We start from the raw sequence: 24,187 nt of genomic DNA, 5'->3' as shown, positions 1-24,187 counted from the left end.
ACAAAAACTCGAAGCAGCTGTACATAATAATGATCATGTAAATACATACAAAACTACAAAAAAAACACTGAAATCAAATAACTACCCAAGTGTTTCACTAAAATGGAACCCCTTTAAAAAATTATGACCAGGCAGGTGCTAAAAGGCGATGTCCCTTCTGTAATAATCTTACCTGCCTGATGGCAATTTTTTAAATAATAACCTACCCCTGTTTCATTGCTCTCCTCCAGGTTACCAATTTGGTAAAAAATTGGGTAAAAGCATAATAAATTATCATTATATTGGGTGGTCATGGACATACGTGAAATAATTTTGAGAAAACACAATACATTTTTATTAGTTTTTATTGTGAAGTTGTTTACAGACACACATATGTAGGGCTCTATTTAAAAAAAAAAAAAACAGACATTCCCTTAAACCTTCCCTATTGGGAATCAATTACTGCCATTGAAACATATGGACCTGGAAGATTCTCTCAAGGGAATGTTTGAGGAGATGTCAGAGTCTCTGTTTTCTAAATAGAGCCCATGGTGTAATTTGGAGAAAGTACAATCAAATAATATTCACTTATTGTTATTGGGAAGTCATAGATTTGGGGTCATTTGGAATAATCGATTATTATTATATTTTTGTATTGGGGAGTTGTATACAGACTCACACACATGGGGTAATTTAGGGAAAGTTTATTAAATTAATATTATATTATTAATATTGTTATTTGGTAGTCACAGACACAAACATGGGGGCTCAGGGATATTTTTGTATCAGGTTGGGTTTTAAGAGCTTTTTATTGAGGCCAAGCTGCATGTTGTCCTCTCACAGCAACCCCTACGTAAAGTACAACGCATGGGCCAAATCTTGTGGCACATGTGCAGTTTTAGCAAGTGGCTGCTGGAAGAAACATGACAGGGATTCTAGTGCTTGCTGCTACCACAGGTAAAGGCTGTCTTGTTGGTTTAGCTCAGACCTTCCACTTACACCGGGCTATTCCTTGCTGGCTAGACTGGTCCTGTTTTGTATATGGCTTCCATGCGGGCTAGCCAGGGGCATGAGAAAGGGTCTGAGCTTCACTTAGTGTTGCAAATGTTGGGTTTGGGCCAAACTGCAAAAAGAACCTGGTGCAAGGTCCGGCAATGCAACCAAAAAGGGAGCGGGTGCAAAAGGCATCCAGGCTTGCCAAAAAGGTGAGCAAGTGCAAAAGACAGTCATGCTACTGTGAATCTGACATTCACCTAAATATTGCCTGAGAGAACGTGAGGTAACTGTTTACAGTTCATGGTTTTAAATGTATGTACTTTATTGTATAAAAAGTAAGATTTTATTGTAACTATAAGGATGATGACACCACAGTATATGGAATTTAGAATAAACTGAACCCCAAATCTTCTCGTCATGCTTACAGACATCAGCACCTCAGCTGAGGCGCCCATGAAAAAGGCGGGAAGGGGCGCGCTTAAGTAGAGCGCGAGGACCCCAGCTTACAGCGCGGCCAGTGACGCAGCCACTACAAGGGGGCGTGGCCACCGCTCCTCCTCCTAGCTTTCTGCCCAGCCACTAATACGTACCTGCGTGCGCGGTCTCGAGACTTTGACTGACAGCAAGCGACGCAAGGGCTGCCTCGTGCACGCGCCCGCTCGTTCGCTACCTCAAGCCCTTCCGCAGTGTCTTTTCTGTGAGGGGGGACAGTCCGCGCGCGCGCTGGGAAACCCGGTAACGACGGGAGGAGGAGGCGGTGGCGGCGGAGGAGGAGGGGAAGAAGAAAAACAGCAGGCTTTTACGTGACAGGAAGGGCGGCCGAGCAGAGGTGAGCGTGCCCGGGTCTGTTTCCTGAAGAAGGCCCGAGTGTGTGAGGGTCTTATTGTAAAGCGGATGTGTGTGAGGTAAACATGAGGTAACTCATCCCCCCCCCCCCTCTCATAGCAGATCCTAAAATCCCTCCCCCTTCAATGTACCGGGTGTCTGTGTGAGCCCCCCCCCTCCGGCCTAATCCGTAGTATCCATCCCCCACCCTACCGGGCCTAATCCCTCCTCTGTGTAGCCGGGTCGGTGTGTGTAATGGTCACTATGGAGGCCCCTTTGTGTCTGCCTGTCCTCCATTGTAGATATTTATTCCTCTTCCATGTCCCCTCCCAATAATCCTGCCAGCCTCATTGTCTTTTATTTTGGCCAATCGCTTTTTACTGAATTGTTGAATCCATACATCCGCCATGCTATGTATGCCATGGCGAAACGCGTGTCTGCGCACATCTGACAAATTACGTTTTATTTCTACACCAGATAAACATTTGCAACAGATTTTCCTTTACGTTCCCATGTTATATTGATTTCTCTCGCCATTTATTTCTGAAATTTACGCCAGAATGTTATTGTTTACACCGGTAAAGATTGGCGATCCTCGGTGAGCTTGTAGAATCTCCGGGTCATGATCCCCGCAGGGACATTTTTATCTCATTAATATTATTATTATATGGTATTTATATAGCGCCAACATATTACACAGTGCTGTACAATAAATGGGGGATGCAAATGACAGATATAGATACACAAGAGGAGGAGAGGACCCTGTCCTGAAGAGCTTGCAATCTGTTTACATTATTATTAATTGATGATATTTATACAGCGCTAACATATTATACATCGCTGTACATTATATGGGAGTTGCAAATGACAGACAAATACAGACGGTGACACAGGAGGACAGGATCCTGCCCCAAAGAGCTTGCAATACGTTTAAATACCGTTGATTAATAATAGTAATAATAATGTAAACAAATTGCAAGCTCTTCAGGACTAGGGCCTCTCCTCCTCTTGTGTATCTTTCTCTGTCATTTGCAACTCCAATTTATTGTACAACACTGCCTAATATGTTGGCGCTATATAAATACTGTTGATTAATATTAATGTAAACAGATTGCAAGCTCTTTGGGGCAGGGTCCGCTTCTCCTATTGTTTATCTGTATCTGTCATTTGCAACCCCTATTTATTGTACAGCGCTGCCTAATATGTTGTTGCTAAATAAATACAGTTGAATAATAATAATAAGGTAAACAAATTGCAAGCTCTTCAGGACAGGGTCCTCTCCTCTTGTGTATCTTTATCTGTCATTTACAACCCCCATTTATTGTACTACCCTGTGTAATATGTTGGCGCTATAAAAATACTGTCTAATAATAATGTATATAGTGCTAACATATTATGCAGCGTTGTACAATAAATGGGGGTTGCAATTTACGGATATAGATACACAAGAGGAGAAGAGGACCCTGCCCTGAAGAGCTTGCAATCTGTTTAGATAATTATTAGTCAACAGTATTTTTATAGCGCCAACATATTACACAGCACTGTACAATAAATAGGGGTTGCAAGTGACAAGCACAGACAAGTGACACAGGAGGAGGAGAGGACCCTGCCCAAAGAGCTTGCAATCTGTTTACATTATTATTATAAATCGGCTGTATTTATATAGCGCCAACATATTACGCAGCTCTGTACAATAAATAGGAGTTGCAAATGACAGACAGATACAGACAGTGACACAGGAGAAGGATATTACATTGTATATATATATATATTGTACTTTGTACAGCTCCATAGCATATGATGACGCTATATAAATAGCTACATTTAGTTTGTTGGCTCTCTCCCTGGATTGGCAGCTTTAGAGGTAGAAAATAAAACTTGTTTTGTTTCTAATATAGCAGACTTTGATTTTTCTTTTTTTTTAATGTTTTTATGCATCAAATTGTAAAATGTGGAAACTTTCACACCCCGACCTGTGCGCTACAATGCAAAGGGCTTTACCGTATGTGTGGCCCTCTCCTGGGGATAACATGGGCCCCACATATGTGGTTTGGGTATATGTTGCTGTAAGCAAGCCTTTGTATTCCTATTCCATATGTTGTCGTTATTATTAATAATAAACCGGATTTATATAGCGCCAACACATTACGCAGTGCTGTACATTAAATAGGGGTTGCAAATGACCGTTATAGATACACAAGAGGAGGAGAGCACCCTGTCCCGAAGAGCTTACACTTTAGGAGTCCTGGATCTTTGTGTTTCATCTGTCCCTTTGGATCGTATAGTGCGTGTGCGCACGCTATGGGTTGAGCTTGTTGCATCTTTGTGCGCTGCAAATATGCATACCAGTCATTGTTGTGCGTCTTTGTGTCTATTTTTTTTTCTTCCTTACGCCTTATTAGTTTGTCTACTGTATCGTGAATCACACAATCGAAGGCATTGTTACATTTTGGATCTGGATTCTGGTTGCTGGTTTGCACCTGTTTTTGTAAATTGACCCCCTGTGTGCGATTGGATCTAATGCTGTGTCTCGCAGTTGTTCAAGGCCACGTGTGTCTTGTGTAGTTGTCCTGCATTGTGGAATATTTTTTTTTTTTTGTCTGAATGGTGCATGTAATTGGATCTGTCTTGGCATTCAGCTTGAAGATATGTCTTGCATTTTGGTGCTGTATATTGAAGTGGGTCTACTGCTTCATCTGAGCATGTGCTGTTTGTTTTGTATGTTTGCTATGTGCATCCATTTTTTTTACCTGTCTGTATGGTTTTTGCATGCTTTTTAGAGGTTCTGATCATTACAAGAGATCAGTGTCCTTTTCTTATTTAATTTTAAAGCATGTTGAGGTACCGGAGGTTGTAATTCAACATCTGGGATGCTTTATTTTAACTAAAGGAAAAACATGTAATACATGGCATACAATCTTTTCAGGTGTAGTTCAGTTTTAATAATACAATATAAAGCACAAATCTTGTGAACACATTACCTATATACTGGGTTGTGTCAGGGTGTATTGTGATGCACCTATGTTTATTAGACGCTGGTAAGTCATGTCGGTAGTTGCCGACGACTGGCGTAGGTTTGTTCCCGTCCTGTATCATGGTAATCCCTTGCAATGCCGTGTGCCGCTTGAGTTTGAGCTTTGTGTTTTGGTCTTTTTTGCATGTCAAGAAAAAAGGATGGTGTTATTGTGTTTGTGCCAACATGGAAAGGCCTGGCTGCCTTCCTGGTGGGGGTCTTGCAGCGTCAGGGGCGGGAGTCTTCCCTGTCATACCCATTGTTCCCAACAAGAGATGGCTGTAGCATGTGGCAGCTTAGGATATCCTCTGTGTACACAAGTCTGAGCCCGATGATTTTTTTCTTAGCTGTTCATGCATATAATGGGTTTGCATGACAGCAGTGTAACAGCCGTAGCATTCGTTATTTCACTTTTGTTGTACGTTCTGTTTTTAGAAACTAGTTATTAATGTAGTGTTTTGTTTTAGAGCGCTGTTGAGTAAAAACTGGTTCTGTTACCTCCCCTTTTGAAGTTAAATGCCGGTGAGAGGTGGCTATGATAAAAAATAAAGTGCGTTACGGGTACGGGAGTCTGTGATCTTGCTTTTTTTTTTATAATGGAATTTTATGACTTGCAAAATTCAGTTTTGTCAGAGCTTACAGAAGACTAAACCCAAGGGAGACTCTCGTCACCATTCCATCGCAGGACGCTGCTATCCTCTTCCTTCATTCTGATCTTTGGCCATCTTGATTGGCTATGCCAGGATGACGTAATTCCCATCCACAAGGGAAGACATGGGTCCAGATGGGTATCCTGGGAGCACAGCAATTTTTACAGATGCTAAGAAGGCTTTTTGTAAAAGGGACATCACCTGTCCCTTTCTGTGATAAAACCTTGTCTGAAGCCAAATATTTTAATTTTAGTTACACTTTGAAGGATAAGTGGACTAGTCTGGTTATTCTTAGTACCCCATCTGTACATAAAGAAATGTAAATAATACATCATATCTGCAATGTGCTATTAGGTATATTGAATTACTGTGGCCCGCGGTGTCCTTTGCTTCCGCCCTCTGATGCTTCTGTGCATTTGCTGCTTCAAATGTAGACCCAGCTCCTGCTGTTCTCTAGGGAAGCTTCTGAGTTGGGCCATGCTCACTAGCTGTCTGCTCAAGTGCTTGCATAGAATGGCGGCAACCAGGAACGCAATGAGACATGGTAATTACATCTGCTTAATGGAACATATCAGGTAGTAAATGCCATTTACAGTTTTTAAAGCAAACTATGCACCCACCTTCCCACTTCTTTTAAAAATCTCGGCATACAAAAAAAAATGGGTTCGGAGAATTAGATATTGTATACATCTTCCATCCTTTCACATTTTTCATCCTTTTGACAAGATCTTGGGAAGTTATAGGTACTCGACATCCTACGCCCATGGTCTTTCATTGCAAAGAGAAGCATAGAAAAAAAAGGATATTATATATATCTTCCATCCTTCCACTTTTTTAATCCTTTTGGCAAGATCTTTAGAAGTTGTAGGTACCCCACAACAAAGAGAAGCTTGGAACATCTGTAGTGTTATCAGTGGGTCTAAAGCTAGATATGTAAATAAAAAAATCATTGAAATTTTGATAAAGTGAAACCTAAACAGTAAACATGAGCTTTAAAATTGTTTGGGTACATCTGTTAAAGTTATTTTCTCGTTAAGATGCTTTCATAACTTTATAGAGTTCATATTTGGGAGATACTGGGTTCTAAGTTTACTTGTGTTTGGTTGTGGTTTGGAAATGGCTAAGAATGTATCTTTTGTGCAAAACTGTAAGGTGTGTGGTGGAGTTCTTGATAATCCGAAATCTGCTTTCAATTTCTAACCTCTAGAAACTTGACACCTAAAAACTGTCTGTTTTAAGTAACACAGGAACTTTCATTTTCAAGAAATTAGAAGTTTTTTGTTTTAATATTATTTCTTGATTGGTATTAAACGATTGGCTGAATGGTATTTGCCAGGTATTTAGCTGTGATGGACAAAGCTGTCTTGTTCTTGTTTGTGTTTGGTTCAGTAAAGTCAGGCCACTGTAGGTCTTCATTTCATTTATGTTGCATCATTCTTTCCTTGGAGGTTTGTACAGTAGTAACCATGATATAAAAATTGCTCCACAGTCAGGCCTTGCTTTAAATGTCAGAGCAATGGAACCCATATTACAAAACTGTTACATTATTCTTCCATCAAGATGTATGTTTTAACACTAGGGGACCAGAGTCTGCAGAGTTCTCCCTGCCGATTCTGCAGAGTAAACTTTGACTTCAAAAGATGCTGGTCATTTTATTTTAACAGGCCACGACTGGGGTCTCCTCATTTAGATCCTTTGCTTCGTTTACTAATGTATATGATGCTCTTCTTGGTCACAGAACAAGTGCTGAGCAATGCAGGTTGTCCCCGGCTTAGCAAGTGGTGAGCAATACAGGTTGTCCCAGGCTTACCATTGGAGAGTTAAACTTTTGGCAGATTGACTTTGTAGTGCTTGTTGCGATTTTGCTAAAATACTATTGTTTAGATAAAGAGTTTCAGGTATTGCTCTTTGAATTTAGTTGCCAAACGGCTCATATTGCTATGCAGTGGTCTTTAATTTTTGAAAGTGTACCTTCACCACAGAAGTACAGTTTTTGCATGATCAGTAGCATTTTCAGTAACATTGTAGATATCGTACACAAGGGTACTAACAGTTCATAATCGTAGGTATGTTATAACATACATAGCATCCAAATAAAACTTTCTTTTTTGAGGAGAGACAAAAATCAAAACCTGATGTTCCATGAACCTCCTAAAAATATATTTTTATGTTGGAAAATAGAAACAGAACTATTAATTGCTGCTGGTCAGCCAGAGGTGACCAAAAATAAGTATAATAGTGTTAAGTGTGTCACTTTTCTAGGATATTGTTTCTTATATGTGGTAACAACATCTTGTTCTGAAGTACAAAACGGTTATTCTAAATCTCTGCAGTGATCTGCAAATGGGTACTATGATATCGGGCTTACTGAATTATTGAAAAGCAATGATGTGTAAAATGCATTAACCCATCATATCTAAATAGATGCCAGTTTACTTGTAGGATCAATGAAGTTGGATCAATGTAGAACTTGGCATGGTTATGTGTACTTTCTACTTCATCTCCTCCTTGCTTTGAGAAACTTATCTGTTTGACATGCAATTGAATATTCTGCTGAAAAAAATAGCCTTCTATAAGGCAGCAGATGTGCAGGAACAAGGGGTGATGAGGCATAAGCCAGCACTGCAATATCTCATGCCACTTGCTTGTATAGAAATGGCACATGCATAAAACCTTGCCAGTACCCACTGAAAGAATACAGGTTGTGCATAAAGTTCAAAAATCTATGTGATGATAAACTTGGATCTGCCAGAATTGTTTGCTTTTGCCACCTGGGTTGTCCTAAATAGGCCATTGAATAGTCATATCAGCCATTGTATCGGGCAGAATAATGAACAAGATTGATTGACCACAGTACATATGCTAAATTTTTACCAGTAGTAGTGCTTGTCTCTGGTGGCATGTGTGCAAATATGAATTAATGTGTTTCAGGAAGTTAGGTACACTGATCTACTGTTTTTTTTTAAACGTTATTTATTTGTTTCGGGGGGTACAGAAAAAAAATCAGGGATGTAATAGCATAAATGCAATATCAGTACAAACCGTATACAACAATCAAAAATGTGCAAACCTTGTAATTGCGTATAAAGTATGTTATACAGTTTCATAATTTACATAGTACAGAAAAACAAATAAACTGACATGTAGGATCCTAGAAAACACAAAAGAAAATATGGGCGGGGAGAACAAACTCTATCAATGGGGAACCGCAAATAGGGGAAACCTCGTGAAAGCAGGTGGGGAATGTCTCATATATGGACAAGAGGAAGAGGATAAACAGACAGCATGCCTCCAATAATCTAGATTTAGGAGAAATAGCTATGGTATACATTGGTTGTAGTAAATTGTGACCAGTACTATTCTGCTTGAGCCTCTGATGGTAGAGGTAAAAACCTCAATACGATAAGTTTTGTTAACCCTGTGTAGTCATAAATGAATCGTGGGTGGTTCAGGGCTCCGCCAGCAGGTAGCTTTGCATGAGATTGCAGCTATAATCAGGTGTCTAATTACCAAAGTTTTGTATGTTTTCAGAGGGAACGAGTTGTGTTGCAGGAGCAAGAAGGCTGGTCATCTGGAATATGTTGGTCCGACATTTGTTGTACTATGGATCTACTTGTTACTCAAAAGTTTCTCAGAAAGGGACTGTCCCAGAAAATATGGAGAAGAGAGCCCTTATCTGCCTGACACCTCCAGCAGCAATCTGGCACATTAGGAATCGTATAACCGCCTTATGAGCTTCCCAAATTAGTAACCAGGTCACTATCAGATGTATTATTAGTCTAAAAGTGATGGGTTGATTCAGTATCAGCGTTCGCCAGTACTGCTGCGTCCTGGAGGAGGGACTCATTTAGGCTCCAGTTCCAAGATTTGGGGACAGTGTAATAACGTTCCACAGAGATATAGATGGGAGTGTGGTCTGATAGGGTTATCGAGCCAATAGAGCAGGATTTTACCCTATGGAGCTCAAAGTGTGAGAGCCAGAAATGGTTAATCCTTGAGTACGAGCTGTGAGGAGAGGAGTAATACGTATAGTCCCCACCACTTGGGTTGAGGGTCTGCCATATATCTAGTAGTTTGTGGTTAGAAAAGACTTTTAGGATCTGACTATAGTTACTGTTGGAGGGAGGATTGCAACAGCTGCGGGAGGTGTCTAATGCCCAATCTGGGGTGAAGTTAAAGTCCCTCCTAAAATCAAGATGCCTTCTTGAAAAGTTTCCAGTTTCTCGAAGATCTTACCTAAAAATGAGGCCTGTCCAGTATTGGAAAGGTATATGGAGACAAAGGTCACCATGCATCCGTCAAGAAGACCATTAACAAATAAAAACCTACCCTGCTGACAACAACCGCTCTCTAAATTGCAGAGTGACTGAAGAGGCCACAGAGATACTGACCCCTTTATATTTGGAGGTGTCGGTACAACTATGATGGACTGCAGGGAATCTCCTATTCCCGAGCCTCAGAACCTTGTCACTGCAGAAGTGGTCCCTTGAATAAAATCTATTTGCACTTTTTGTCTGTACAGCTCAGCCAGAAGTATGGATCCCTTCTCAGGGGAATTTAACCCTCTAACATTATATGAAACAACCTTGATCGGACCCCTCTCAGGTAACGAGGTCTAATACGTGTTACAATGAAGCTGAAGCAGGGGAACGGGTTCCCCTAACTGAAGAGCTAGGAACAGTATCCTAGAAAGCGGTTCTGGCTCGAGTGGTCAGCAAATAGCGTTTGTTGGGGGGGGTTAAGGACACAAATATAAAAAAAAAAAAAAAAAAAAAAAAAAAAAAAAATACAAAACAAAGTAGGTGCAGAACAACTGTGCTAATTCCCTTAGGGTGACTCGGTTTCGTAAAATAAAAAAATACCTAAAAGGATCAGCAACCAGAAACAAACACTGTAAGAAAACTGTTAGGTAAATACCCGTCCCACCAAGAGTAGATCTTGAGCTTGATGGTCCCAACCAAGGTTCATGGTGGGGCTTGTGGAGAGCGTTGCGGTTGAGGGGCAAGGTAGGCCAATCCGGGAGTTTCACTTGAGGTAATTCAAACGTGCCCAGGAAAGTTGCTAGGTCTCAAAGTTGGTGAAAAGTAGCAGATTTGCGTCCTCTGTGCTCATAAGTTTGAAAAGGAAAACTCCATCTGTACTTAATGTTATTGTCTCTCAGCATGGCTAGCAGTGGTTTTAGAGTTTGACTGAGTGCTAAAGTGTTGCGGGAGAGAGATCTGTTAGGAACAGTATGGGCCTGTTGTGAAAGTAAATTCCTCCTGTGATCTGGCCTCCTGCATGAGTTCCCTAGGATATTAGGAATGGATGTGGCAAATAACATCCCTAGGTCTGTACGGGTCTTGCTTTTTGGACCCAGTGTCCTATGTATGCTGTCTATTTCTATAAATTTGTCCCTCGGTTTTTGAAGGAGATTGTTAAACAAGGAGGTGGCAGCTGCATGAAGGTCTTTTGGCCTAACTGAATCGGGCAAGCCAAGGATCTGTATAATAATATGGCAGCTCCGATTCGTCAAATCGTCTTGTTGGTATAACTGCTGCTGAAGCAGCATGGAGTGTTCATTTAGAGTATGGGTATGGCTTTGTACATGACTGCGAAGGTCTTCAGTGACTTGTTCTGTTTCCTCCATTCTAGAGCCGAGGTCTGATCTAAGTGTAGCGAGCTCGGAACAGGAAAAACATTTTCAATGTGTTTAATACAGGCTTCAAAGTCTGTTTTGGTAGGTAACGATCTTAGATAAGCATCTCAGTCCCATATATCTAAGTAATCCATGGAAGCCTGTGCTGGGCTGTGCTGGGAGAGGATTCTCAGTCCTCTCTGACCAGTGAAAGTGAGAGAGAGGATAGTTCATTCAAAGTTCCCAATCACTTCTGAGAGGTTTGGCTATTTGGCTTTCCTTTGCCCATGATAGTAAAACAGTTGTCTTATGGAGTTGTAGTGAGATGAAAAAGGTGCAATTCTTCGTATCTATGCTTGGGTAATCACCAACCTGTAGGACCCGGCGGGGGTGGGTACCCCACACACCAAAAAATGTATGCTTTAATAAGGGGCAATGGTGGGTAATATCGTAAAGTAATGTCCATGCCTCAACACCAGTGTACAGGGGTTATTGTGTGGTATTACCCAGAATTCAGTATGTATAGTTGTGAGATTGTTAGTGGTAATGTTTGGGAATACAGGTAATATATATTAAAAGTACCCTTTTTATAGGGTAATGTGAGTCCCAGAGGGAGTGGATGAGGTTTCCTCTTTGAATCCTGCTTCCTTACTAAATATCCTTTTCTCTAGTGGATGATGCTGGATTGCGGTGGTGATGAGGTGAATCCAAGTAGTGAAGATGCTGGGCATGCAGTGATAGATACTTTTGGGCGCCATGTGGTCAAGATGGCTGCCAGGGTCTCTACTGCAGCGGGATCCCCTAAGGCAGTTCGCGCTCCGGAGCGGAGATCAAAAGAGGTTGAGGCTAGACAAAAATGCCCGGTGGCTCCACCGAGTCTCCGTGCGTCGATGTAGCAAGATCGCAGGTGCAGGACCCGCCTCGTATCAGAGCGAGAGGCTACTTGCAGGCTTGACTCCTTCCTCGGAAGTCCGATCTACTCTTTGTTTTGCTATTCTTTCCATAGGTGTTTTCTTCATTACAGCATTAGGGATTTGCCACACAGTCAGGTTAGTGGACATGGAAATCAGGGTCATTCATCAAATGTGCAAGGTGTCCTGTAATGATTTGAGATCAACAAGAAAAAGGCAGTGAGAGCTGTAGGGTAATGCTGATTTCCTAGTGGACCAGGGTACCATTTCATGATGGAGTTGAGTTCTGCAGTGTTGTATACGCTCATTCTATACATCTTAAGTCAGTGGCTTTAAGATTGTTGGGGATTTTCGATTTCTAGTGTCAGTGTTTAAGTTGAGTTGTTTGCTACCCCTCTGACCACAAGTGACCTCAGACCTACCTATGTATAAGAGTGAAAGTACCTAAAGTACTACAGGTGCCTGTTTGTCAATAATGGATCTAGAACTTGGTAGCAAACATGGCCGTTCATCATTGCCAAGGATATATCTGCTAGTTGTGCACCTTTATTTTCTTCCTGTGACTAACTCTGCTTGTGCCTTTGACCTTGCACTTGTCCCACTCACCCTTTTGGATGCCCATAAATGGCTTGATGAAGGCAAACTATGTCCCCGATCTTGAGTGTCACTTGATGTTTGGGTTGTTGCTAAAATTCAAGGTAATAAACACATCATGCTTTTAAAGATGCTTGGCAAACTTGGGTAAAATTCCTCACTGTCTAGAGACGTGCAGGAGGCATTTGTGTAAAATGAGGCAGATATCTCCCTTGTTTTCATGAGGGTATCTGTCCTAACAGTGAGCAGCCTTTGTGTCTGTTGCCTGTTCTAGTTTTAGGAGTGTCCTTTTTTTTTTTTTTTTTTTTTTTCTTCTTCTTAGTTTTAGTTGTTATTTTTGACATCGCAATCCAATAACTGTTTTGGAGAGGGATATAGGACTATATGTCCCAGCTGTATTTGATTATATTACATGGCCGAGTGCAAATTAGTCTGTGTTCAAGCTTGTTTATCTGTAGCCTATGTAATTATGCTCATTTGCAAACTATTTAACTTCCACATAAGCAAACAGTTTTCCATAGTTGCTTGCATGCCAAGAATATGAAGATCCCGTAACATGAGCTAACATTTTTCTCGTGCCGCCAGACATAAATTCATAGAGGAGCTCTCTTCCACCATGTGTTTCAATACATGTACAAGGATGGTATAATCATTCCTTAATATCTTAACTAGCAGGTCACATGTACACTCCACCACTAATTGAAAGGTGTTTTTAATAAGCACGGAAGACTTGAATTCTATGTGGTTTTAGACATCTTTGTTGCATCTTTGCTGCACTCTCAAAGCCTTTGTGTATTTTTACTCAAAATCTGACACAGGCTTTAGCACTTCCATACTGAAGTCCTCCCCCCAAAAAAAAAATTAAAATAAAAAGGTGTGTGTCCGTGTCCCTTTTGAACTTTGTGTTTTGTATACCAGACCATAAGTAAAAATCTCTCCAAAGGCTTCCAACAACAGTGAAAATGACAGGAGTTCTAATTTTGTTTCACTTCTGTTTGGCCAAGGTGTTTCTCTGTCTGAAATAGAATTTTTTTTTCGACGTGTTTGCAGAATTTGTTTGGATGTGACACCATCATTAATTATAATGCAAATTCTAGTGGGGATGTCATCTGTTTTTGAGCTATAGATAAAACTAGGAAACGTGACAGTCTGAAATATTTTGGTTGGAGCTTTAATTTTAACCAGGTGCTTGCTCAGAGCCTGCACACAAACTGGTAAATTTCAGTAGCAATTACAAATTTTTTTATTTTGTTTTTGACCCCAGATGCTTCCACTGCCATTATGTTCCTGTAACAACTGTCAAATTTTGAATTCCCCATCACTAAGGCACAGTTCACATTAGTGATTTACCACTGGGCATTTATCTGATGTGTGAATGGTCTAGTATACACATGTGGATGGAAGAAGGCATGATTATCTATAGTGTAAAAAAAGGGACTTTCAGTGTTTTGATAGAGGTAACCGTGGATAACCTCCCAGAGGGGTGTTTATGCGCCCTGCATTGAATGGAGGGTGGATCAATGCTAGATTAAAATCTATCCAGGGTAACCAGATGACAGTTGTCTGTGATGGAACAAATAAACTTTTGTTTGTGCACTGTTTGCTTGCGGTGCCAATAGCAGGACTTGATTTAAAAATCATGACCTGCACTGGGTGTTAAAAGGTAAAGTAAATACAAAAAAAGGGATGAGGGGCTAATTTGTTGCTATAGATTATTTTTTTTTTTAATTAATGCTTGAACACCTTTGCAGTAAAGCCAATTTCATTTTTCACTTTTAGAATAAGCACATTTTGGACTTGATAACTCTGTAAATACCTCAACGTTATTATTATTATTTTTTTAAGCAAATTTACAGCATTATTTGTTTCGCATCCTGCAAGTTTTGGAAAAATGTTGATCAAAGCCAAATTTTAATTGGATACCATAGAAATATTGAAATATTCACAAATCCAACAGTCCACAGTTTCCAACTTTAAACGTTGGAACAAAAAAAAAAAAAGCCTGACATAGGAGGAAGAAGCTATTGAGAGCTTCTGGGATGAGGTAGATAATCCCTCACAGTTGGTTTCACAGCAGACATTAAATCTTCAGATTTGTTGCTTTGGGTAAATGCTCCAATTCACTTCATAAGCCAGCTCTATTAAGACTGTTTCCTGATTATTTTTAATTTTTAGCATATATTGCTGTAGTAGTGTCAATTCTCTTTAATGCTTTGGCTCTTAGCTTCATAATTTGGCGTCCTTCATAAACAAATATTTCTGTTTAACTAGAAAGTGACATCACTCCCCCGTATTCTAGTGCTGCAAGTCTAACTAATAACTGCATTCTTCCTATTTTACTTTGGGTGTTGCTTGCATATTGGGCTGCTCAAGCCACTCTTTGAAGCAGAACAAGCTGCTGATTTGTTTGTCACCTGAGTACGTGTAAATACAATAACTAAAGCGTTCTCTTTCTAAAGATATTGAAATTTGCTGAATACAAAGACATTGGTTGATTTCAGGGTTTGTGACAGCAGTTTAGAAAAGGCCGGTTTCAGGATGATTGTTCCAGCTCTAGAAGGACATGGGGGAAAGAGTTTAGGGTGAACGAACTGGAGTGACCTGGACAGAGCCCTGACCTCAGCCCTACTGAACATCTTGGGAATACATTGGAATGATCATCCAGCATTAGTAACTCATTTTACATGTCGCCCATGGTTTTGGGTTGAGATGTTTAATATACTTACTCCAGTGTGACTGTTGGGCCTTCTAGTATAGATTCAAAATTAAGTCAGGTTTTTGTTCCTATTCTTAAAAACTGCAGCTTTCATTAAAATAGTACCAAGTCATCATAATGTGTGTCCCCATGTATGCACACCTTGTTAGGGGTTGACTCGGTTTGTCTATCTCCTAGTTTTGCTCTTGTGTTGTCACCCTGCTGCACAAGCTTCCAATGCCAACTGCTAGTGGCCATATCCCTTTTTAAAAGAAAAAGAAAGGGACCGTAAAAGACCAGCAGCAATGAAATGCAGCAGGAGAAAGGGCTGAAAAAAGTATTAAGGGAAAAAATGGCTACTGTCTATGATAAACTGCATTGCAAATGAAATACCATTAGGTTAAAGTTTACATCGGTGCTCAATCCAGATAAAATTTTAAGCTGGCTGGGAAGAAATTGTAGTAACCACCCAAAAACAGCCTGATGGTTACTGCAAAGTGCCGGGTGGTGCGCCCAGCTAAAAGGGGCTGGGGACAACACTCTACATCTATAAAAACATTTCTAATTTTGATATCTTGATTTATTGCCTATTTAAGTGTATGTTGTTTTTGTATTTATTTAATAAATCAGACTGTTTTTGTGAACCACTTGGGCATGTATTGGAGCATTTTGCTCCACTAGATAGCAGTTACAATCTTTGATCAATCCATTTATGCAGATTCTTTCTTCATCAAATATATATATATATATATATTTTTCCCCAGGTAATTTTCCATGGCTTGCATGTAAACTTCTAGTTGGACATAATAAATAGTTTAGTGACTCCTGATATCGGACACTAAAGAAATACCCAGGAGATACGATAAAAAACATGTTTCTTAATAGTCCACTGGAAGTTTAGTTTGGATAGGTTTTGCATTATTGTCTTTACAAATGTGTCCAAAGCCATGAATGCTGCTGGCTCCTCAGCTTGGCTACAGCACATTTTCCAGTGTGGCCCTTCCTGGCTAAGGTTACGAAGACTTATATTGAATGTCTAAAGGTAGTTCAGCCAGCGGTCTCTTTTGGCAAGATGAAGGCTAGATTTCTAAAACTAGCACATAAAGTCATAAGCACAGTGTTGATTCTAATGGGTGATGGACACATCATTTTGGCATTTTACCATTGGCAGTATAAGGACTGTGAGCTTGCAGTGTGTGTCATGGAGGTAGGGTGGGGGGTAAGGTACTGTAAGGTTCTGTCAATCAAACAAAGTGTCTCCATTTTTGCAGATGAGCCAACATTCAGAAGTTCTTAACTGAGAGTGACGTTTCTATCAAGGGTCTTGATAAAGTGGATACTAGGTGAGTAACTACTATGCCTGCATGTATTACAGCTTTGAAAATTGTATCCAGAATTATTTTTTAAAGCTGTGTATTGTAGTTGTGGAAAAAAATAGGGGGTTCTGCTGTTCCTGGATATCTTACTATAATCTCACAGGGTGTCAAAACTGTAAGCTAACCCCTAAGCCATGTGGTGTTGTGTCCCCCTATACCTGCTTACTGTGGCTGGTATAAAACTTTACTTTGCTTGGAAGGTACTGTGTACTGGTCCGCTAAGACCCAGTTATATCCTAATTAGGCCCCCTGTCTTGCATATTGGTAAAAGCTCTGTTTAGTCCACTTAGGCCATGGATTTTAGAACTGTGGAAGTATATTGGTATCCACTGATAAATTGTACTATAAATATACCCCTATGTTCGCATGATTGGGTCAAAGTAAGGTTTACTTTTAAGGCAATTATGGGAAAACCTGCTCTCGCCTCTATAGAATGTCATAAACATTGCATGCTTTGGTACCCTACATGTAAAAATGAATCCTCTACTTACAGGCATTGATAGTCTTTTTGCTGTTGTTGCCAACAAAGCACACATTTTTGTTTGATGTTTTATGTTCTGATTCTTTAGATGTCTGGTAGGTGATTTTCTGATGGCTTGGTTATGCTTCTGAGTAATAGCTTTGGTTTAAAGGCAGCTAGAATAAAAGTTTGTTTTAATGTCCCATGTAAAAGAAGACTAAACATACTTACCTCTCCAGCAGGCCATGCCTCAGACTTTCACTTGAGCTACAGCTCCTGAATTTGGGATTTCCCTCAGTTGCTTGCCATGATATTCTTCAGATGGCATACCTCTTAAAGAGTAAAGATAAGAGTCATTTCTTGGGGTAACGTTAATAACCTTTTGCTATGTATCCGCCATGAATGCTTTAAAACTGTTCACATTTTTGCAAATCTATGAAAATGTTTGCCATTTGTAACAAACGGGTTCACCATTTTAAACAATTTTATTAAAAATATTTGCTTTGATCACAACGATCCTTCATGTCCCTATCTTAATTAGCACTCTGTTATTGAGGTTTGACTTCAGGATTATCCCCCTCACTAGCAATTAGTTTCCAAAGCTTAAAATGACCTCCTAGGTCATTAGACAAAATTATTTTTTGCTCCATTGAAAGCACAGTGACACTGTATATTGATCTTCAAGAAGGAAGTTTAATGATTGGGGCTGTGGGAACACTAAAGCCCCAAGCTATAACAACTCTATAGCTCCGGAGCTATAAACAACAAATTCTTATAGACTGAATTTTTTTTCTTGATGGGTTCCTAAAGAACTGGCTTCTGGTTACCCTGAATATACTTAAATTCTGCAGATCTGTGTTGTCTGAATGATGGCCCTGACACCACTAAAGACATGGCACTGCTTCTTCCAATGGATTTTTGTAGTGTTTACACATTTATTGGCGTTCTTGCACAATGTTGCAGGGAATACTGGGGTGTATGGTGCAAAGCTCCAGTTATCTGTGGAATGTTTGGAGCAGGCAGATAAGTGGCATGGTATGTATAGCCTCATTTTTTTATTGCCTGCTGGACAATATTGGCTCATTTGTAAAAATAGAATGAACTAAATAGAATAGATAAATCTCCTGCTGCCTGAGACTTCTCCTCCTTCCCTCTCTAGCTAGGTGAAAGATCTTCAACATCCAATATGACCCGATGATGTTTAGGTTTGTATGAGATTTTTCAGATAGGAGCACCAGCAAAGTGTTAGGAACCAGTGCAAGGATCATAGGATTTCATGCTGATGCTGTGGCTAGGACTGAAAGGAAGGCTTGTGTAGCCATTGAAGGGGTGGTAGACTTGTCCTCCAGCGTTTTGCAGTGACATCCCGGTCGGTGATTGATCCGACTGTGCGGGGATCCTGTTTGCCATCTCCGGGCGTACAATGATCCCGTTCTGTGTTGCATTAACACGTCATGTACCGGCCTCTCAGCCCCTGGCCAGTAAGATAATAGGACTCGAGGAGGGACTTGGTGGAGCGGGGAGGGTACGGAGCATGCGCAGTCTAACGCCTGCGGGTGTGGCCGGGTGCTCGGATCAGCGCTGCAGTGAGTCCCGGGGAGGCCAGCTGGGAGGAGCCCCCCTTCCTTTTCTCGGTGTCTGTGAAGCCCGCAGTGTATGGAGATCGCACAGTACACGGATACCCGATCTGCAGAGCCGCTGATCTATTTCCTGCCTGCACGGAATGTGAGCGAACCTTCAGCGGAGCAGTTCAGCGTGTGCTGGCCCGAGTTTGGCTCAGGACGAAGCTGCGTCCTTCAGTCTGCCATAGGAAAGGTCTATTTGTGGGCTCTTACCTCAGCCCCTCCTATGACAACAGCTGAGGCTTTACCAGGGACTCCGATATGAACTGCCCAACTCATGACTGGCAAAGCCACCCACAGCGTGCTCTACTCGTGGAAAGGGGTGCTCTTCACATGCCTGTCAGGGAGTGACCCCAAGAAGAGGAAAGGTAACCCAGCTTCACCCTACACTCACAGGTGGCAGCTTGACATGCTTGCTGTTGGCTTCTTACTGCAGACAAACCCAAATCTATGATCGCAAGTGCCAGCTTCGATGCTGTGTGCCACATTGCAGTGTGTGTGTGTGTTTATTTGTCGGGTTGTGATACACCCAGCTTTGTCTGTGTTACACATAATGATTTGACTTGCACATTCTCTGCTAAGGGGAGCTGTCGGCACAGTATGTAATCATCATGTGTGTGTTCTGCTGCAGAGCAGACTGCACTGTTCTCTGGATGCCTTCTTGGAGTCTTCTTATTTCATTTAGTAATTAATGTGTATGTGGAGAAGCCGCAGTCCTTAATTATAGTAACTTCCTTTTGTCTCCTGTGACTCGCAATGTTTTGATTGGCCACAAACTGATTTTGTTTAATGAGAATGATGTGCTTTGCTCGATTCTTGCACCTTTGAGATTTTTTTTAAGTGCCCTTCCATCACCAAAATAGTTCATAAAAGTAGATGATGCAACTTTCCAGTTTGTTTTTTCTTTCTCCTATGAGGGCATACCACATTCAGGTCTTTCTAGGTTGAATTTATTCCAACAGTAAAGGTCGATGACTGCAGCTGCTGACTTGCTTATCTAGTTTTCTATATAGCAGTTTACGTCATCTGTTCATCATGTAATTGTGATTTTTTTTTTTCTTTCCTTTTTTAATGTTGATGTTTGACCCTATAGAAGAATGAAAGCATAAATATCTGCAAGCTTGGTCTTTTTCTTTTCTTTATTGAATTACACAGGACTTTCCTTTACCAAGTTGTGATGTAAGGCCTTGCCAGACTGAAATGCCAACTAGAAAGTCCTGCCACCAACACAACTGCAGAATCCTAACCTTCAAAGCAGAATGCTTCTTCATATCTCTTGAATGTAATAAGACTTCTATGAGCTGCACATGGTTGGGGTTATTTTTTTTTTTTTCTTTTTAAACTCTTTATTTAAATATGCCCTAATTACCATGTAAGATCAGAGACACTTATAGAATGCTTAGGGCTACAGGAAGCTGGCACCGCATGAGACATTTCATCTTTAGTTCTTACTAATGTCTCTGGGGTCCCAGAAGTTGTAGCAAACTTAAGTGAACTTCAAGCGCCCCATCCCAGCGCTGAGAATATCCAGAATGTGGCTGAACTTGAAATAAAAGGGGGATGGGCTGTGTGTACACAGATATATTTGGAAGCTCTTGAATCTGACTAGAAAATAGTCCAGTGACAGGCTGGGAACATTTGTATTACTACTGGCGATTGTAACTGGATACATCTATATTGTTTGTGCTGGCTGTTTTGCACATTTCTGTTCAGAATAAACAGCAATGTATTTGTTTTAAGCCCACTTTTTCTTTGCTGCTCTTATGACTCGTCAGCACTGTGTTAAAGCTAAAACAATTTGGTGAAATTTTTCTTGGTTAACTTTCAAGGAATGCATACCCGGAGCTCTTAGTAGACATGTGATCTTTACAGGCCTCTTCTGACTTCATTGGTATGGAGAGAGGAGTGAAGTGCACAGACTTGCTGCCAAGTCCATTTTTACCATTGGTGGTTAGTGTTTGTGGTACTCTGCGTTGTTTCCACTTGCTGAAGATCACACATTAGTCTTTTAGGTCTTGATTATTGGAATACACATGCTTTTTGTAGTTCTTTAGACCTTACAGCAGTGTTTCTTAACCTGAGTTTCTCCAGAGGTTGCTAGGGGTTCCTTGAGCTATGGGAAGTTTGTTCCTCTCAAGTGAGTATACCGGACTCCAATGATCTTTTTGACGTATTTGCGATTTGTAAGAAAATTTGGTGAAATTCTTCCCCCTGGCCAGCAATGTAAGAGGCATTCTTCTCACTGATCATTACACTAATGTACTGTAAGCTGTTAATATAGTAACTATAGCAGGGGTTCCTTAGGACCTGATTATTTTAAGGTTTCTCCTATGTTAAAAAGTTTACAAAACGCTGACTTACAAGGTAGAGTCCTGTAGCTTGTGAGCTATTGTTCTACATCTGTCTATAAACCATTTTGCAATTATCATGTTTTGCTGAAGTTTCCTCATAGTTGCACCAAGCTATTTGCAAGCTTTTTGACTATTAGCAAGTTGTTTTTTAATTCTCTTTACTGATATTTTCGTATAAGGGAGGCCCTGACTTTGCAAGCTGTGTGTGTGTGTATGTATATATGTGTGTGTGTGTGTGTGTATATATATATATATATATATATATATATATATTATATATATATATATATATATATATATATATATATATATATATATATATATATATATATATATATATAAATTCTGAATGCAGTTTACTATTTTATATATAGGAGGTAATTGCTATGCGTATGTGACTTAAGTCTTGAATAATTGGTTCCTTTTCACTAGCCCTAGTCCAGTATTTTTTGTGTTTGTAGTGACATGCATAGCTCTCCTAGCTGCCCCCCCCCAGTCAGTGCTTATATGGACCGCTTTACTGCTAGTATGTCTGAACTCAATAATGTAATGATCCCCGTCATTGTTTACTGGATGTTTTCGAGCGATATTATTATATATCTTGTTGTAAAAGGCACATCATTTTGCTTAGTCATAGTATGCGGTGTGTGGCTAACTTTATCTGTTTATGTTTCAGATATGAGCCGTCAGACTGCTGCAGCCATCCCAACTGGTACATCAAAGTGTCCACCTTCTCAGCGGGTGCCAGCTTTGACAGGAACAACGGCTTCCAACAATGACCTGGCGAGCCTCTTTGAATGCCCTGTGTGCTTTGACTATGTCTTGCCACCAATCCTTCAGTGTCAAAGTGGACATCTTGTGTGTAGCAACTGTCGCCCAAAGCTCACATGTTGCCCAACTTGCCGGGGCCCTTTGGGATCCATTCGCAACTTGGCAATGGAGAAAGTTGCAAACTCTGTCCTCTTCCCCTGCAAATACGCTTCCTCGGGTTGTGAGGTAACATTGCCACACACAGAGAAGACGGACCACGAAGAGCTGTGTGAATTCCGACCGTATTCGTGTCCCTGTCCAGGGGCTTCTTGTAAATGGCAGGGTTCCCTGGATGCAGTGATGCCACACCTCATGCACCAGCATAAATCCATCACAACTTTACAAGGGGAGGATATAGTGTTTCTCGCCACAGACATTAACTTACCAGGTGCTGTTGACTGGGTCATGATGCAGTCCTGTTTTGGCTTTCATTTCATGTTGGTCTTGGAGAAACAAGAAAAGTATGATGGCCACCAACAGTTCTTTGCCATCGTACAACTAATAGGAACACGCAAGCAAGCGGAGAACTTTGCTTACAGGCTTGAGCTAAACGGTCACCGTCGGAGATTAACATGGGAAGCTACTCCCCGCTCTATCCATGAGGGCATTGCAACCGCCATCATGAACAGCGACTGCCTAGTGTTTGACACGAGCATCGCACAACTCTTCGCGGAAAATGGCAATTTAGGAATAAATGTCACTATCTCCATGTGTTAAAATGGGGATTTCCTGCAGGGCCAGTGTTTAGAAACTTTATTTTTTTTTTAATTTTATTTCCTTTCTGTTGCTTTATTTTTTTTTTTATTTTTCACATACTGCATTTAAAATTCTATTGGCCGCCACGGACGGTAACATGGAGGCACAGCCAATAAACAGTAACTATACATACAGAAAGCAAATGCATGTTTAAAAAAAAAAAAAAAAGGAAAATATAAAAAAAAGAACCATCAAAAAGACAAAACACTAATATTTAAACATCAACCACTGAAATAAAAATATAGACCCATTACCCAGGGCATCTTTTTGTATTTAAAATAAAAGTAAAAAAAAAATTGGAAAAAAAAAAAGATGTAAAAGTACCCAGAATTAATTTGTGTTTGTAGTTTGTACAGTGAAATACTGTGTGTTTCTTTCCCTTCCCCTCTAACGGAGAAGCCATTCTGCGCGGTATTCCGCGTTCCTCATTTGTACGTCACCTATATAGAATTGCTGCTGATTGTGTACATTTTCTGTGTATTGCTAATTTTTATTAACTTCTAGTTTTTCATTCAATAAATTTGACTTCCTTTTTCTGTAAGTATATATTATGTACATATGTTTGCTATGCATAATTTCACATTTTTTTGAAAATTTTGTTTTATATGAAAATATTTTCCCCAACCCCCCCCTTTTTTTTTTTTTTTTGTTGTGTCCCTCCTGGAATGAGGAATGTGTACATTTTCAGTGACTTTCGGAAATGACCTGGCATGATTTTTTTTGTTGACTTGGCCTTCATAGTATAAAAACCAGATTAAATGAAACACTTCTGCCTTTTTGTTCCTGATTTTTAGAATCTGTAGCGCCCCAGCTAACTAGACTAGACTGAATGGCTCTTAAATTTGATGTCTGCATTTTTTGTGGAAATTTCCTATCTGCTTGAAAACCCCCTTTGTAGTTACTGAGATCCTGGGCATTGAGCTGAGGCCTACAATCACAGATGACACTTCCATTATCAGAAAAGTTTTGGTAGAACAAATCGACCTGTTTTAGAGGTGACCTTTAGTATGCTATGTGACCAAAATGAGCATGTTACCGCTTTGGAGTGTTCCAAGCAGATGGGCCAATTTCCAATAAAGCTGGAAACATCTAGTGAATGGCAGCGTCTTCAAAACTACTTGTATTCCTATTTTAAATTTTTCACTTTTTACAGACCTGGTTGCCCTTTTTGCAATGCTGTAATAATAAAGGGAGGGACAGGATTTGTTCCCTGGTGAATCAACTTCTAAGTGAGAGAATATAGGTATTATAACCATTGCAGACACTTATTGTCACTTTTGAAAGAAGCAAAGGTGTTGGCAAGGAAATTTTTTGTTTCTATGGCATTGTCAACTTCCAAAGTGGGGTAATAGTGTCAGTCAGGCTCAAGCCTACAAAAAATCAGCATTTGTATATATATAATTTTTGGGCAGCCTAGTCTACTCTTTACAAATAGGCCTTTTAAGGGCCTGTTTGTAAGGAAGTGAATGTTGGAGGAATGGGGGAAACTGTAAGCACCAGAGGTTGGAAAAACTGCTAAATTTGTTGTGATG

The 24,187-nt window shown here is 40.3% G+C and overlaps 1 protein-coding gene across 7 annotated transcripts; it reads left to right on the top strand.

Moving 5' to 3' along the window:
* Positions 1-1,594: 1,594 nt before the first annotated feature.
* SIAH1 (siah E3 ubiquitin protein ligase 1) lies at positions 1,595-23,196 on the top strand. Of its 7 annotated transcripts, XM_072422467.1 has the most exons (4): positions 1,595-1,804; positions 8,995-10,068; positions 16,552-16,623; positions 21,766-23,196. In XM_072422467.1, exon 4 carries the CDS (start codon positions 21,768-21,770, stop codon positions 22,614-22,616), a length of 849 nt encoding a protein of 282 aa, XP_072278568.1. In that variant the 5' UTR covers positions 1,595-1,804; positions 8,995-10,068; positions 16,552-16,623; positions 21,766-21,767; the 3' UTR covers positions 22,617-23,196. The 7 variants fall into 7 exon arrangements, with proteins under 7 accessions (XP_072278568.1, XP_072278567.1, XP_072278571.1 ...); XM_072422466.1 differs by lacking the exon at positions 8,995-10,068; XM_072422469.1 differs by lacking the exons at positions 1,595-1,804; positions 8,995-10,068 and adding an exon at positions 1,862-1,880.
* Positions 23,197-24,187: the final 991 nt, after the last annotated feature.

Source organism: Pyxicephalus adspersus, chromosome 9 (assembly GCF_032062135.1).
Source record: "Pyxicephalus adspersus chromosome 9, UCB_Pads_2.0, whole genome shotgun sequence".
Taxonomy (NCBI): Eukaryota; Metazoa; Chordata; class Amphibia; order Anura; family Pyxicephalidae; genus Pyxicephalus; species Pyxicephalus adspersus.
This window is presented reverse-complemented; position numbering and strand designations above follow the sequence as displayed.